The 11,517-nt window shown below is 36.1% G+C and overlaps 1 protein-coding gene across 1 annotated transcript; it reads right to left on the bottom strand.

Moving 5' to 3' along the window:
* Positions 1 to 3: 3 nt before the first annotated feature.
* LOC126778032 (heparanase) lies at positions 4 to 7,301 on the bottom strand. Its single transcript, XM_050501380.1, has 8 exons — positions 7,245 to 7,301; positions 5,657 to 5,862; positions 5,199 to 5,362; positions 4,332 to 4,544; positions 3,834 to 4,038; positions 2,720 to 2,948; positions 2,139 to 2,383; positions 4 to 1,793 (listed from the first exon to the last, which is right to left on the bottom strand). The coding sequence occupies exons 1-8, from the start codon at positions 7,299 to 7,301 to the stop codon at positions 671 to 673; spliced, it is 2,442 nt and encodes an 813-aa protein (XP_050357337.1). The 3' UTR covers positions 4 to 670.
* Between the last annotated feature and the right edge of the window lie 4,216 nt (positions 7,302 to 11,517).

Consider the following 11,517-nt stretch of genomic DNA (forward strand, 5'->3'; position numbering starts at 1 on the left):
TCACTTGTTTTATTTATTACTCCCGCTATATATATAACAAAACTAAATAAATAATAACAAAAGTACATAGTCAAACAACAAATACAACAAATACTCAAGAGAAAATTTATTAGCACATATTATTAATGGGCGATTACTAAAACAATTGAACCGTTTGACCACTTCGTTGTTAAAACATAAATTTTCATGAGAACATTTTCTAATCCAAAAAATTATTACATTAAGATCAGATGTGCAATAAAGAGAAGGTATGTATAATTTATCTTTATTTACACAATTTACACTTAAAAATACACAAATTTCCAAATTAAATAAGGCTTATAAACCATTTCAATCCATATCTTTAATAAAGAGTTAAAAGATGTATAGCAGGAAATGTTTTAATATCCTACCAATCTTTTGGATGCTAAATCCAAATTTTAATTTTTCACCTTCAATTGTATTTTTTGATTTGGCTAATATAACGTTTTGGCTGCTAGAACACCCAAAAAACATATTTTCCTGGCCAAAATACCGTTTGACTGGAATATATTGATGTTAAATATTTACTAACATTGTCGGCTCCTCAAGTTGGTGCCATAAATGAAACACTACACAACTGGAAAACGCTTACAACACAGAAATATGGAAAACAGGTACACCATTTTCTAGTCTCTACGACATTTTAAAATTACTCTAATATCGTAATAGCTGACCAAAATCTGTTAATATTTTTATTAAAATCAGCTAGCAAAGATAGAATATCCTCGAGTGTTGATTTAAGAAGTCCAGTGTGGGATTTATCGCTTATATCTATAGTGGCACTGTCGTCCGATACTTTAGTCTTTAAAACGATTCCTTCAGCGGAATTTAAATCGTAATCATCGTTAAGATCTTTATCTTGTATTTCTAATGGTAAGTCACTAATCTGTTTAATTTTATGGAGGATCTTAGTAAATCTAGAAGTTTCTTTACTGTCGTCAGATATCTCGTTCTCGGCTGAATCTCCTTCGTACATTTTTAATAATTTATCTTTTACATTCCTACGTTTTCTCACAATTATATTATTTGAGCCTGATTTAAAATCTGATGTTGAAATATTCGGTTCGACTATTTCATTCGCATTTTTCTGTGTCGTTTTTGTTCCTTTTAAATTTCTTTTCGATTTGTTTCTATAATGTCTTATATTATTAAGCGATGACTTTGATTTATTTTTTATTCTTGAAATGTGATCTTTTGAAAACCTTGACAGCTTTTGTATGATGTTGTGTTTCAACGTCTTATCTCCTAAACTGTATTTTGTCTTAATATTATATCTTTTAGGTTTTTTAGATTCTTCATCATGGAATGTTTCACGCCTAACGCGCACTGGAATTTTATTTCTTTTTAAATTAGCTTGAAAGATTCTTTGTACATTTCTTAAATCTTTATTAATCTCATCAATTCTTTCTTGCAAAGCTTTATTTTCTTTACCAACTTCATGGCCTTCAGGCCCATCAATAAACTCGACAAACTCATCTTGATGTTTTTGTGTTGAATTAAAATCATTCGTATTTGCATCTACTGAACGTTTTTTTCTTATGAAATTACTTTCTTCATTATCCGTCGTATCAACAGGCGGAGTTGAAGTTAGCTTGTTATTTTTTTTGTCGTCAAAATCATAGCAAGCCTTAACTTTCGTGTTAGCTAGTACCCAAAACCCAAAAGATTTTGGTGGCAGGTTAAGGAGGAGCGTCTTATAAGGACGAACCCGTTTGACCACCGGACGAATGTCTCCTTCGTAATACATGGCTCGATTATTCACTACTATATTCCTGTAAATAAAAACGCATCGATGAGTTTGACAATGAAACTAACAAACATAATTTATCTACATGTATCTTAATATCTTTTTGCCTACTGAGAATCAGTAACGTGTTTCATTTCACCATTTCTGAAGAATCTCATCTGGTTAATGTTTCCTAAAACTTATTTATGTCAGTCAGCACTTTGAATTCGAATTCACTTCGGACTTCGGGCGAGACCGTCTCGGGTTCCACCCACTCATCGATTATTTAAAACCGCAATCATTCGTATCGCTGAGTGATGTTATTTCCATGCAGCGATTCTGATTATGGCAAGACCCATTAGATAGAATCATACGAAGGCGGTGAACGCACCCGCTGTGATCGTGTCCCAATATGAACTGCATAACGTCGCCGCCGTCCTCGCGCGCGTTCAGGCGCACGGCCAGGCGGGCGGGCTCGGCGCCGAGATTGGCGCCGTACAGCGCGAGCGCCCCGCGCGCCCGCCCGCCCCGCGCCGCCGCGCAGTGCGCGAACAGCGCCGCGTTCGACGCGGACAGCTGCACGCTCAGCACGCGCGACCCCACCAGGTTCTTGTACAGGAGGGCCATGTAGAAACTCTGTTGCGGAACGGTCATTTTCTTACTGAATAGTATGATTGACATTTTAACATCGGTTCTAGGACCCGAAACCTTATTGAACGTGTAACTGAACTTTTATACAAAAATATCTGATTTGAGGAACAGATTTTGGTATTTAAATTAGCATTAGCGACGTAAAGAATAATTATTATTTCTTAAAATGGTTATTTCTGGACGGTGATGATTATTTACCATCAGGTATACCATTTTGCACGTTTACCTACTTATTTTACAAAAACAAAAACACTCGTTACCGCTTCTACAAACAAAAGCGTCAACATTAGTCTAAATACTTTTTTTATATAACATTTTTACCAAAGTTGGTTCATAAAGTTCCTTCTCCATTAATTCTCTGTAATGCACTGAGAATCCATTTCTCGCTGAGTATCCAAGGCTGGTCATCCACTCGACTGCCCTGTCCAACTCGCTTGACATCTGGCTGTGTTCAGTCAGCCAGAGAGGGGTGTCGCTGCGGCTGAGCAGCTTGAGCAACTTGAGCCGGTCTTTATCTGACATGCGTTCTAGTTCTTGGGATGACGAGTTACTAAAAACAGTGATGTGCTCTATAAAATATACTCATACACAATAAATTCAGGTAGGTAAAGTTAGTAAGTAAGTAAGTAACAGCCTGTAAATTTCCCATTGCTGGACTAAGGCCTCTTTTTTTGAGAAGAAGGTTTGGAGCTTATTCTACCACGCTACTACAATGCGGTTTGGTGGAATACACATGTGACATAATTTCAGTGAAATCAGACACATACACTTCCTCACAATGTTTTCCTTCACCGCCAAGCACGAGATGTGTGTAAATCCAACAAAATAATAAACATATTAAGCACATGAAAATTCAGTGGTGCTTGACCGGTTTTGAACCCACGATCATTGGTTAAGATTCACGCGTTCTAACCACTAGGCCATTTCGGAAAGTTAAAGTTAAAAGAAATTCAAAGAAAAGATAACACACTTGATAAAATATATGTTCAAGTCCGGACAAGCGTCATTTTGTGATTATATAATAACTTGGCTTGGCTTGGCTTTGTGCAAGCTCGTCTGGGTAGGTACCACCCACATCAGATATTCTACCGCAAAACAACAGTACCTGGTATTGTTGCTTTCCGGATTGAAAATTGAGTGAGCCAGTGTAATTAAAGGGAAATAACATCTTAGTTCCCAAGATTGGTGGCGCATTAGCGATGTAAGCCTATGGTATGTCTATGGGTATTGGTGACCACTTAACATCAGGTGACCCATACGCTCGTCCGCTTACCTATTCTTAAAAAAAAGAGTCACCCGACAAGAACTGGTCTCCTCTGATCAACAGATTTCGTAAGATAAAAATTATTCAGAGACCAATAAACTCCAGAATATAGTTTTTGATTTTTATGACTCTGGCCCTTGTTTAGGGTTATGATTTTTTATGTTTACCTACCCATCCAACAAAATAGCATCCAGCATATCATTTGATAATGTCACATAATCCTTAAAGTCGCTCTTGGAATCCGCCTGCAAGCAGTGTGTGACGTCACCCCCCACTACCTGCCATCGCCCCGCCTTCCCGGGAGGAAAGGTCTCGATGATCACGCGGAGTGTCTCGAGATCGTTTAAGTATTCCTCTATAGATTGATTATGACATTCTAGAAAATAATATTGATACATTTTAATATTTTAAGAAAAACAATACCTACATAAGTTAATTAGTTATGTATATAATAATCGATATAATATATGATTAGATAAATAAATCTTAAAAACTCATCCAAATATTAAATATACAAGCTAAATCTGAGCGATAGAGGTTCAAGTATGGTCTATGTCTCTTTAAATGAAATAACAGTTAATGAATATATATTTAAATTGAGTTTAAAATATATATCTTAAAAAAAATATATTTATAGTACTTGGGCTTATTACATATCCAAAAACTCACCATAGCCCAATTGCCAGAAGATATCTCCGATATTGGACTGATCAGCTACCGTTAAGATCTTGAGCGCGGTGTTCGGATCCCACATGCCGGAGCTGGTTTTTTCGTCACTATTCAGAGCAAACACCAAGTCGAAGCCGGTGCTTTTGGCCCATTGGACGAACTTCTCCCATTGATTATTAGTTACGGCGAGACTGGACTTTTTGTAGCGACGATCTAAATAAAAATGGCGTTATAATTATGTCCTCCTGACTAAAATTCGGTCAGGGTGGACAATCTCAAATTGTAGAAAGTGTTCGTGTGATTGTGTTTTCTGAGGCATGATAGTGTGACACTGCTAGGTATGTATTTATCAAAGAAAAGTAGTATAATATCAGTTGTCTGGTTTCCATAGTACAAGCTCTGCTTAGTTTGGGATCAGATGTCCGTGTGTAAATAATATCCCAGGATATTATTATTATTATAATATTATGTAGCTACTATTCATATTACCACTTATCAAGTGGCTTGTCATGTTTACGCAGCAATATCGCTGATTGACCAAATATTTGACACGTTATCTTCACATGGACTGAATCAGCAAATAACACAAATATGTTTAAATATTTGTTTATTCACAAAATAACGATTCACTGCTACTAAGCAAACCAAGTGTTAACAAACGACCTATGCTGATATACTATTTTATTATGATTATTAAGGTCAGTTTCGCTTATCTGATATCTGACATTTCATGACCGTTTTCTGCGGTGCGTTTCGTGGTTGCTCTTATGGAACAGCCCTGCAGTGCAATATTAATTAAAGAAAACATCAATGTAAAATTACAAATTTCATTATCAATAATATATAAGTATAAAAATAACATCATACCGTTTTCATCATCTCTGAACAGCTTACTCAGGCTAAGTTTCTTGGGCTCGTCAAACTCGTCGATGGTTATGGTGGTGTTCTTAAACTTCATGTGCGAGGTCGACGGCCCCGCGATACGAATGTACGCTGGAGTCAGAGCTGATGCCATGCAGATGCATTCTTTTCTATAATGACATCCCTAGTTATAAATGTGCGTACATAATTGCAGAAAAATTGACTTCTATATCAACCTGAACAATAAAATAACAAACAGTAACAAGGTGTAAATGTCCCATTGCTGAGGTGAGGCCTGCTCTCTTTTTGGAGAGATTATTTCCACCTCGCCGCTCTAATGCGAGTAGGTTTCCTCACGATATTTTCTTTCAGCGCTGAAATTAAGTACATGAGCAGTACCTGTAGTTGAACCCGCAATCATCGGTTCAGAATCACGTGTTCTAACCACTGGACAATATACTTACGTATTGTATTTCTCACTGGATGAGAACAAGTACTTCGGATCGATCGTGAAACTGAGAAAATTACTGTCGACCAAATTAACATGTTGTTCCGTCTCAACCTTAACGCTATAAGTATCGGCACTTATCAAGTAATCATTAAGAATTGTTAAAAATATTACAAAGACTGAAAAAAAGAATCTCCTAAAATCTAGGTCCATTGTTGGACGCTTTAATTAACTAAATGCGTGCGGAATGCACTTTAGTTAATATTTATGTTTAGAAATGTTAAGTTGTAGTTTTTTTGCTAATTTCAGGAAATATTAAAACTTTCTACATATACATATGTTTCGTTAATTCTTACGGTTCTTCACTATGGCATTGACGAGCCGTTTGGCGTGGTTGGTATATACTTGCCTTTTCACGCCGAAGTTTGTTGGTTCGATTCCCACCCACTATAGAAATTTGTTTGCATGAACATGTCTATTTATCCTGAGTCTGGGTGTAATTTTCTATATAAGTATGTATTTACAAAAGAAAAGTAGTATATGTAGTATATCAGTTGTCTGGTTTCCATAGCACAAGCTTTGTACAAGCTTAATTTGGGATCAGATGGCCGTGTGTGAAAAATGTGCCAGGATATTATTATTATTATTGTTATAATAATACCACATCGCTAAACAACTAAAATGTTGTCCTTTTTAGATCACCTAAGTATTCTATTATGACGTCAAATATATATTAACATTACATAAAATTGTACAATGTATTAAAATTTATTTTAATAAACATAATTACTTAATATTTTACAATAATATTAAACAATAATTACTACAATCGCTTTGCGTCATTGCTATAATCATATTTTATAATTTTGTTTTGATAAGAATAGACAATAAATGAATAATATTTACAGAGTTTTGACGAATACTTGTTTACATTATACGACAGTTTTACAAATCAAACTATAGATAAATATTGTAAATATACTATTTTACTGTGTAATACAGTACTAATAAATATATACCCGGACTTAGTATAAAATTTAAAATGTCGAAATTGTCAAAATAACTGCAACACGAATGCGCTGACGTTGATAATTAATGCAGAATTCGCGACAAATTAACTTCCTATATACATTGTTTGTTTTTAATAATAAATAACAAGCAATATTTATCTTTATTATGTTCATTTGAACACGTCTTTGTGCATCGTACATTTATATACATACTAGTTGTACTTAATGGCTTCGGTCCCACCATTGTCCGATATATTGAAGATTATTATTTTTTTAATTTAAAATAGAACGGCAAACTAGCAAATGTCAATGGTACCAGTAAGTTCACCTTCGCCTATTTTGTTTAAGACGATAAAGCATAAAAAAATCATAGGTTTTTAAAAGAACTTTTTTTTAAATTTATTTACTAAAAATAGCTTACTAACTAGATAATAACTAACCATAATATACAGAATTGTACACAATTGATTGATTATAATTAAAAGTTTCTTCGAATTATATAAATCTCAATCACGAATGTGGTAAACATCATCGTTTACCTTCCTAATATATATTTAAATATAATAATAATAATAATAACCCCCCGGGGATCACCTTGCCGTGGTGGGGGGGCTTACGGATAGCTGGTACTGGTTCTTGTGGTCCTATCATCTTGACCAATACACATTTTCACACCACTGGTGGTAGGGCTTTGTGCAAGCTCGTCTGGGTAGGTACCACCTACTCATCAGATATTCTACCGCAAAACAGCAATACTTGATATTGTTGTGTTCCGGTTTGAAGGGTGAGTGAGCCAGTGTAATTACAAGCACAAGGGACATAAAATCTTAGTTCCCAAGATTAGTGGCGCATTGGCTATGTAAGCGATGGTTGACATTTCTTACAATGCCAATGTCTAAGGGCGTTTGGTGACCACTTACCATCAGGTGGCCCATATGCTCGTCCACCTTCCTATTCTATACAAAAAAAGCCATATACATCTTGGCAAACACCTACCCAAACTAATTAACCAATTAATTAATTTAATTAACCAAACCTGACCCAATCATGTCATTGGAGATTAACAGGAAACGCAGTAATAAAAGATATAGTTTACGGTCGCTGCCGGGAGTCGCCAGGGCGCATCTGGAGCCGACGCTGGATGTCACAGCATGCGATCCGTTGGCTATGGGGGATTGAACCGCCTGTTCAAGTTCCCTCGAATAATATGTAACAGCCGACCAATCACCCTCACCTTCATCTATTTCACTTTCAAATCATTCACTTTCTTCAAGCTATCCATCACCTTCTTCAACTGCAACTCTTTTCGAGTCACCCAGCTCTTCACCACCATCACGATGTTCATCCTATATTTCAATGCCAACAGCTGTTGCGCAGGAGGCATGTGTGTCCAATGTAAACAATGAAAATATAGTCCGATGTTATTTTTAATCAACAAACCCAGAAACAAATAAAACAGCTTATCGGAAAAAGTTATTTGAGCTCGTTGTAGACAAACATCCACACTTTTCACATCTTTCAGAACTGCAGATCGAATCAGAAGAATTGCAAATCAGCGAAGAGTAATATTTTTTCAATGATTTGGTAAATAAAGATAAGATAGAAGAAATTAAAATAGAAATAAACAAAAAACTACAAAATTCAATAAATCAATCTGAACACAACATACCCATAGAATCAAATATAGCTTCAACAGACTCAAATCACAGCCAGCCCGAAACCATTTTAGGTACCGGTATATCTTTGACTGAAAATGAAAGTGATAGTATTTTGTTAGAAAATAGTAAATTAACACCCAGCTTTATCGAAATGGAGTTTAATAACGCAATAAATAGGTTTGAAGATATGCATCCAGAAGAAAGACCATATATTCCAAAACAAAAAACTACTCGTAAATTTTCTAATATTACACGAACTTTGAAAAATGAAATCCTCCCGAATCAGCTTATACAGCAGCTGTCTGTAATGGTACAATTTTCAGAGTAAGCAATGATACAGTTCAAAATAAATTATTAAATTTATAAGAATTGGTTATAGATACAATCGTAATGAAACAGGCACTGACCAGCAAACGAAATATCTACACAATGTATGTCGATTATAAGAAGGCATTTGATTCGGTACCTCACAGTTGGCTTTTACATGTACTTCAACTTTATAAGATCGACCCGGTACTTATACATTTTTTTAGTTGTATAATGTCTCAGCGGGAAACCACACTTGAAGTTTATCAGAATAACACATCTATTACTACTGATCTGATCAAAATACAAAGAGGAATATTTCAAGGATTATATTCTTATGGTTTTGTATGGCACTCAACCCCCTTTCTTTCAAGCTAAAACATAATGGCAAACACTGTCTTATTTCCCACTTAATGTACATGGATGATATAAAGATCTATGGAACCACTAAAGCCGAACTTATAAAACTAACAGACATCACACAATCTTATTCTACGGACATACAAATGCACTTTAGGGGTTGATAAATGTAAAATGCATTCAATAAATAGGGGAAAAACAGTAACCAACATATATGTTACATATATGTTAGAAACAGGAGAATAAATAGAAGCAATGGATGAAATGAGCACTTATAAATATTTAGGATTTAACCAGTCTAAGCAAATAAAACACAAACAAATAAAAAAAGAGTTGATACAGAAATTTAAAATAAGGTTAAATCAAATATTAAAAACACATTAAATTCACGCAACAGCACAAAAGCGATTAATACCTATGCAATACCATTACTCACATATTCCTTTGGAATTATAAATTGGTCTAAAACTGATCTACAAAAACTACAGCAAATAATAAACACACATATGACCACACACAGGAAACATCACTCCAAAAGTTCTATAAAGAGGTTTCATTGATATACATAATTTGCACAATAGCCTCATAGCTAAGCTGAGAAAGTTTTTTCATGATAAGACAGAAAGTACTCTAATCCATAAATGCATAACTGAAATTGATAAAAAATTCACTCCACTTAACCTACAGAATAGAAATAAACAATCAACAGTACAGTACAACAGTAACAGCCTGTTAATGTCCCACTGCTGGGCTAAGGCCTCCTCTCCCTTTTGAGGAGAAGGTTTGGAGCTTATTCCACCACGCTGCTCCAATGCGGGTGCACTTTGACCAAGTCATGGAAACAATCAAGCGAACAAATAATTAATAAAGAACAAAAATAGTAAGTATAGTTAAGTTAGTATGTGGTCACAAAAGTCATTGCATGGAAGACATCGAGCCGACTTGAGCCAAGCACATGTCGACATGGAAGCGTCGAACGAGTGGCTTCGGCGTGGTGAGTTATTCCCCGAGACAGAAGCTTTTATAATAGCCATACAAGATCAAGTAACGGACACCCGAAACTATCAGAAACATATTATTCGCACACCTACTTTACTGACTGGTTTATGTAAGCCTTGACAAAGCAGTTCAGAAACGATTCAATACATAACCAGTGCTTGCAAGTCAATCGTCCAAACTGATTATAAGCACAGGCGTGACCAAGTAGCAGCGATAGTTCACCAAAACTTAGCCCATCAATATAAATTCATAACAGATAAAGTAGCTTACTAAAAATACCAACCCTGTAAAGTCCTAGAAAATAATTATTATAAAATTTACTGGGATAGAACGATCATCACCAACCAAACCATATATTATAATAGACCGAATATAACAATCAATCAATCAACAGCCAATCGTTGTCCACTGCTGAACATAGGCCTCTCCCAAGGTGCGCCAAAGGTCCCTGTCCTCCGCCTTCCACATCCAGTTGGTGCCCGCCACCTTCTTAAGGTCGTCGGTCCACCTGGCTGGAGGGCGCCCTACGCTGCGCTTGCCGATTCGCGGTCTCCACTCTAGGACTCGTCTGCTCCAACGGCCATCGGACCTACGACATACGTGACCAGCCCACTGCCACTTCAGCCTGCTAATTTTGCAAGCTATGTCGGTGACTCCGGTTCTTTTCCGGATAATCTCATTTCTGATCTTATCCTTCAAAGATACTCCGAGCATAGCTCGCTCCATAGCACGCTGAGCGACTTTAATAAAACAGTGGTAGACAAAATCAACAAAATAGTTTTTATAATCGATATCGCAGTGTGTAAAACACACAACCTACTCAGTACACACAATGAAAACGTAATAAAATACATAGAATTCGCTACTGAAATTAAAAACAATGGTCAATAAATACAGTGAAAATTTTACCAATAATTATTTCCAGTACAGGCATTATCCCAAAAACACTCAAGACTAATCTCCATATACTCCAAATGTCCAAGTCCACTCCCGCACTTTTACAAAAAGCAGTCATACTGACCACCACACGTCTTACTCCAAAGTTCCTCACATCGCCATTGTCAATTTAATATTTAAGAAACCTATCACGCTTGGTCATGGCCCGCGTGATAGTAAAGTTACCCCTGTTAATAGGGAGATATAAAAAAAGATACAAAGAAATAATAATATATCGATATAGAGATCTATAGATATCGATAGACAGATAATAAGTATATGTCCTAAGCATTGTCCCTCAAACAGATAATTGTTCCCAAAAGGCTCAGCTGGGCCTGTTCATGTATTTGAGCGTCACGGTAGCATGCGAAAGCGATCCCGTGTCGCTCCACGGTAAGACGGAAAGGGTACCGCTGTTTTTTTAGTGTGTATTCCGACGTTCGGGGCGCATTCGGCACCTTGGACAACATACCCCCCATCCTCACAGCTCCCATGGAGGAAGCGCGTAATAGGTTTTTCCAGCGATAAAAAAAAAGATACTGCTGTGATTGGTAATCATATTGTGGGACGATTCATCAATCATATATTTAATTGTAATAAAATTCTTA

Source organism: Nymphalis io, chromosome 25, assembly GCF_905147045.1.
Source record: "Nymphalis io chromosome 25, ilAglIoxx1.1, whole genome shotgun sequence".
NCBI lineage: Eukaryota > Metazoa > Arthropoda > Insecta > Lepidoptera > Nymphalidae > Nymphalis > Nymphalis io.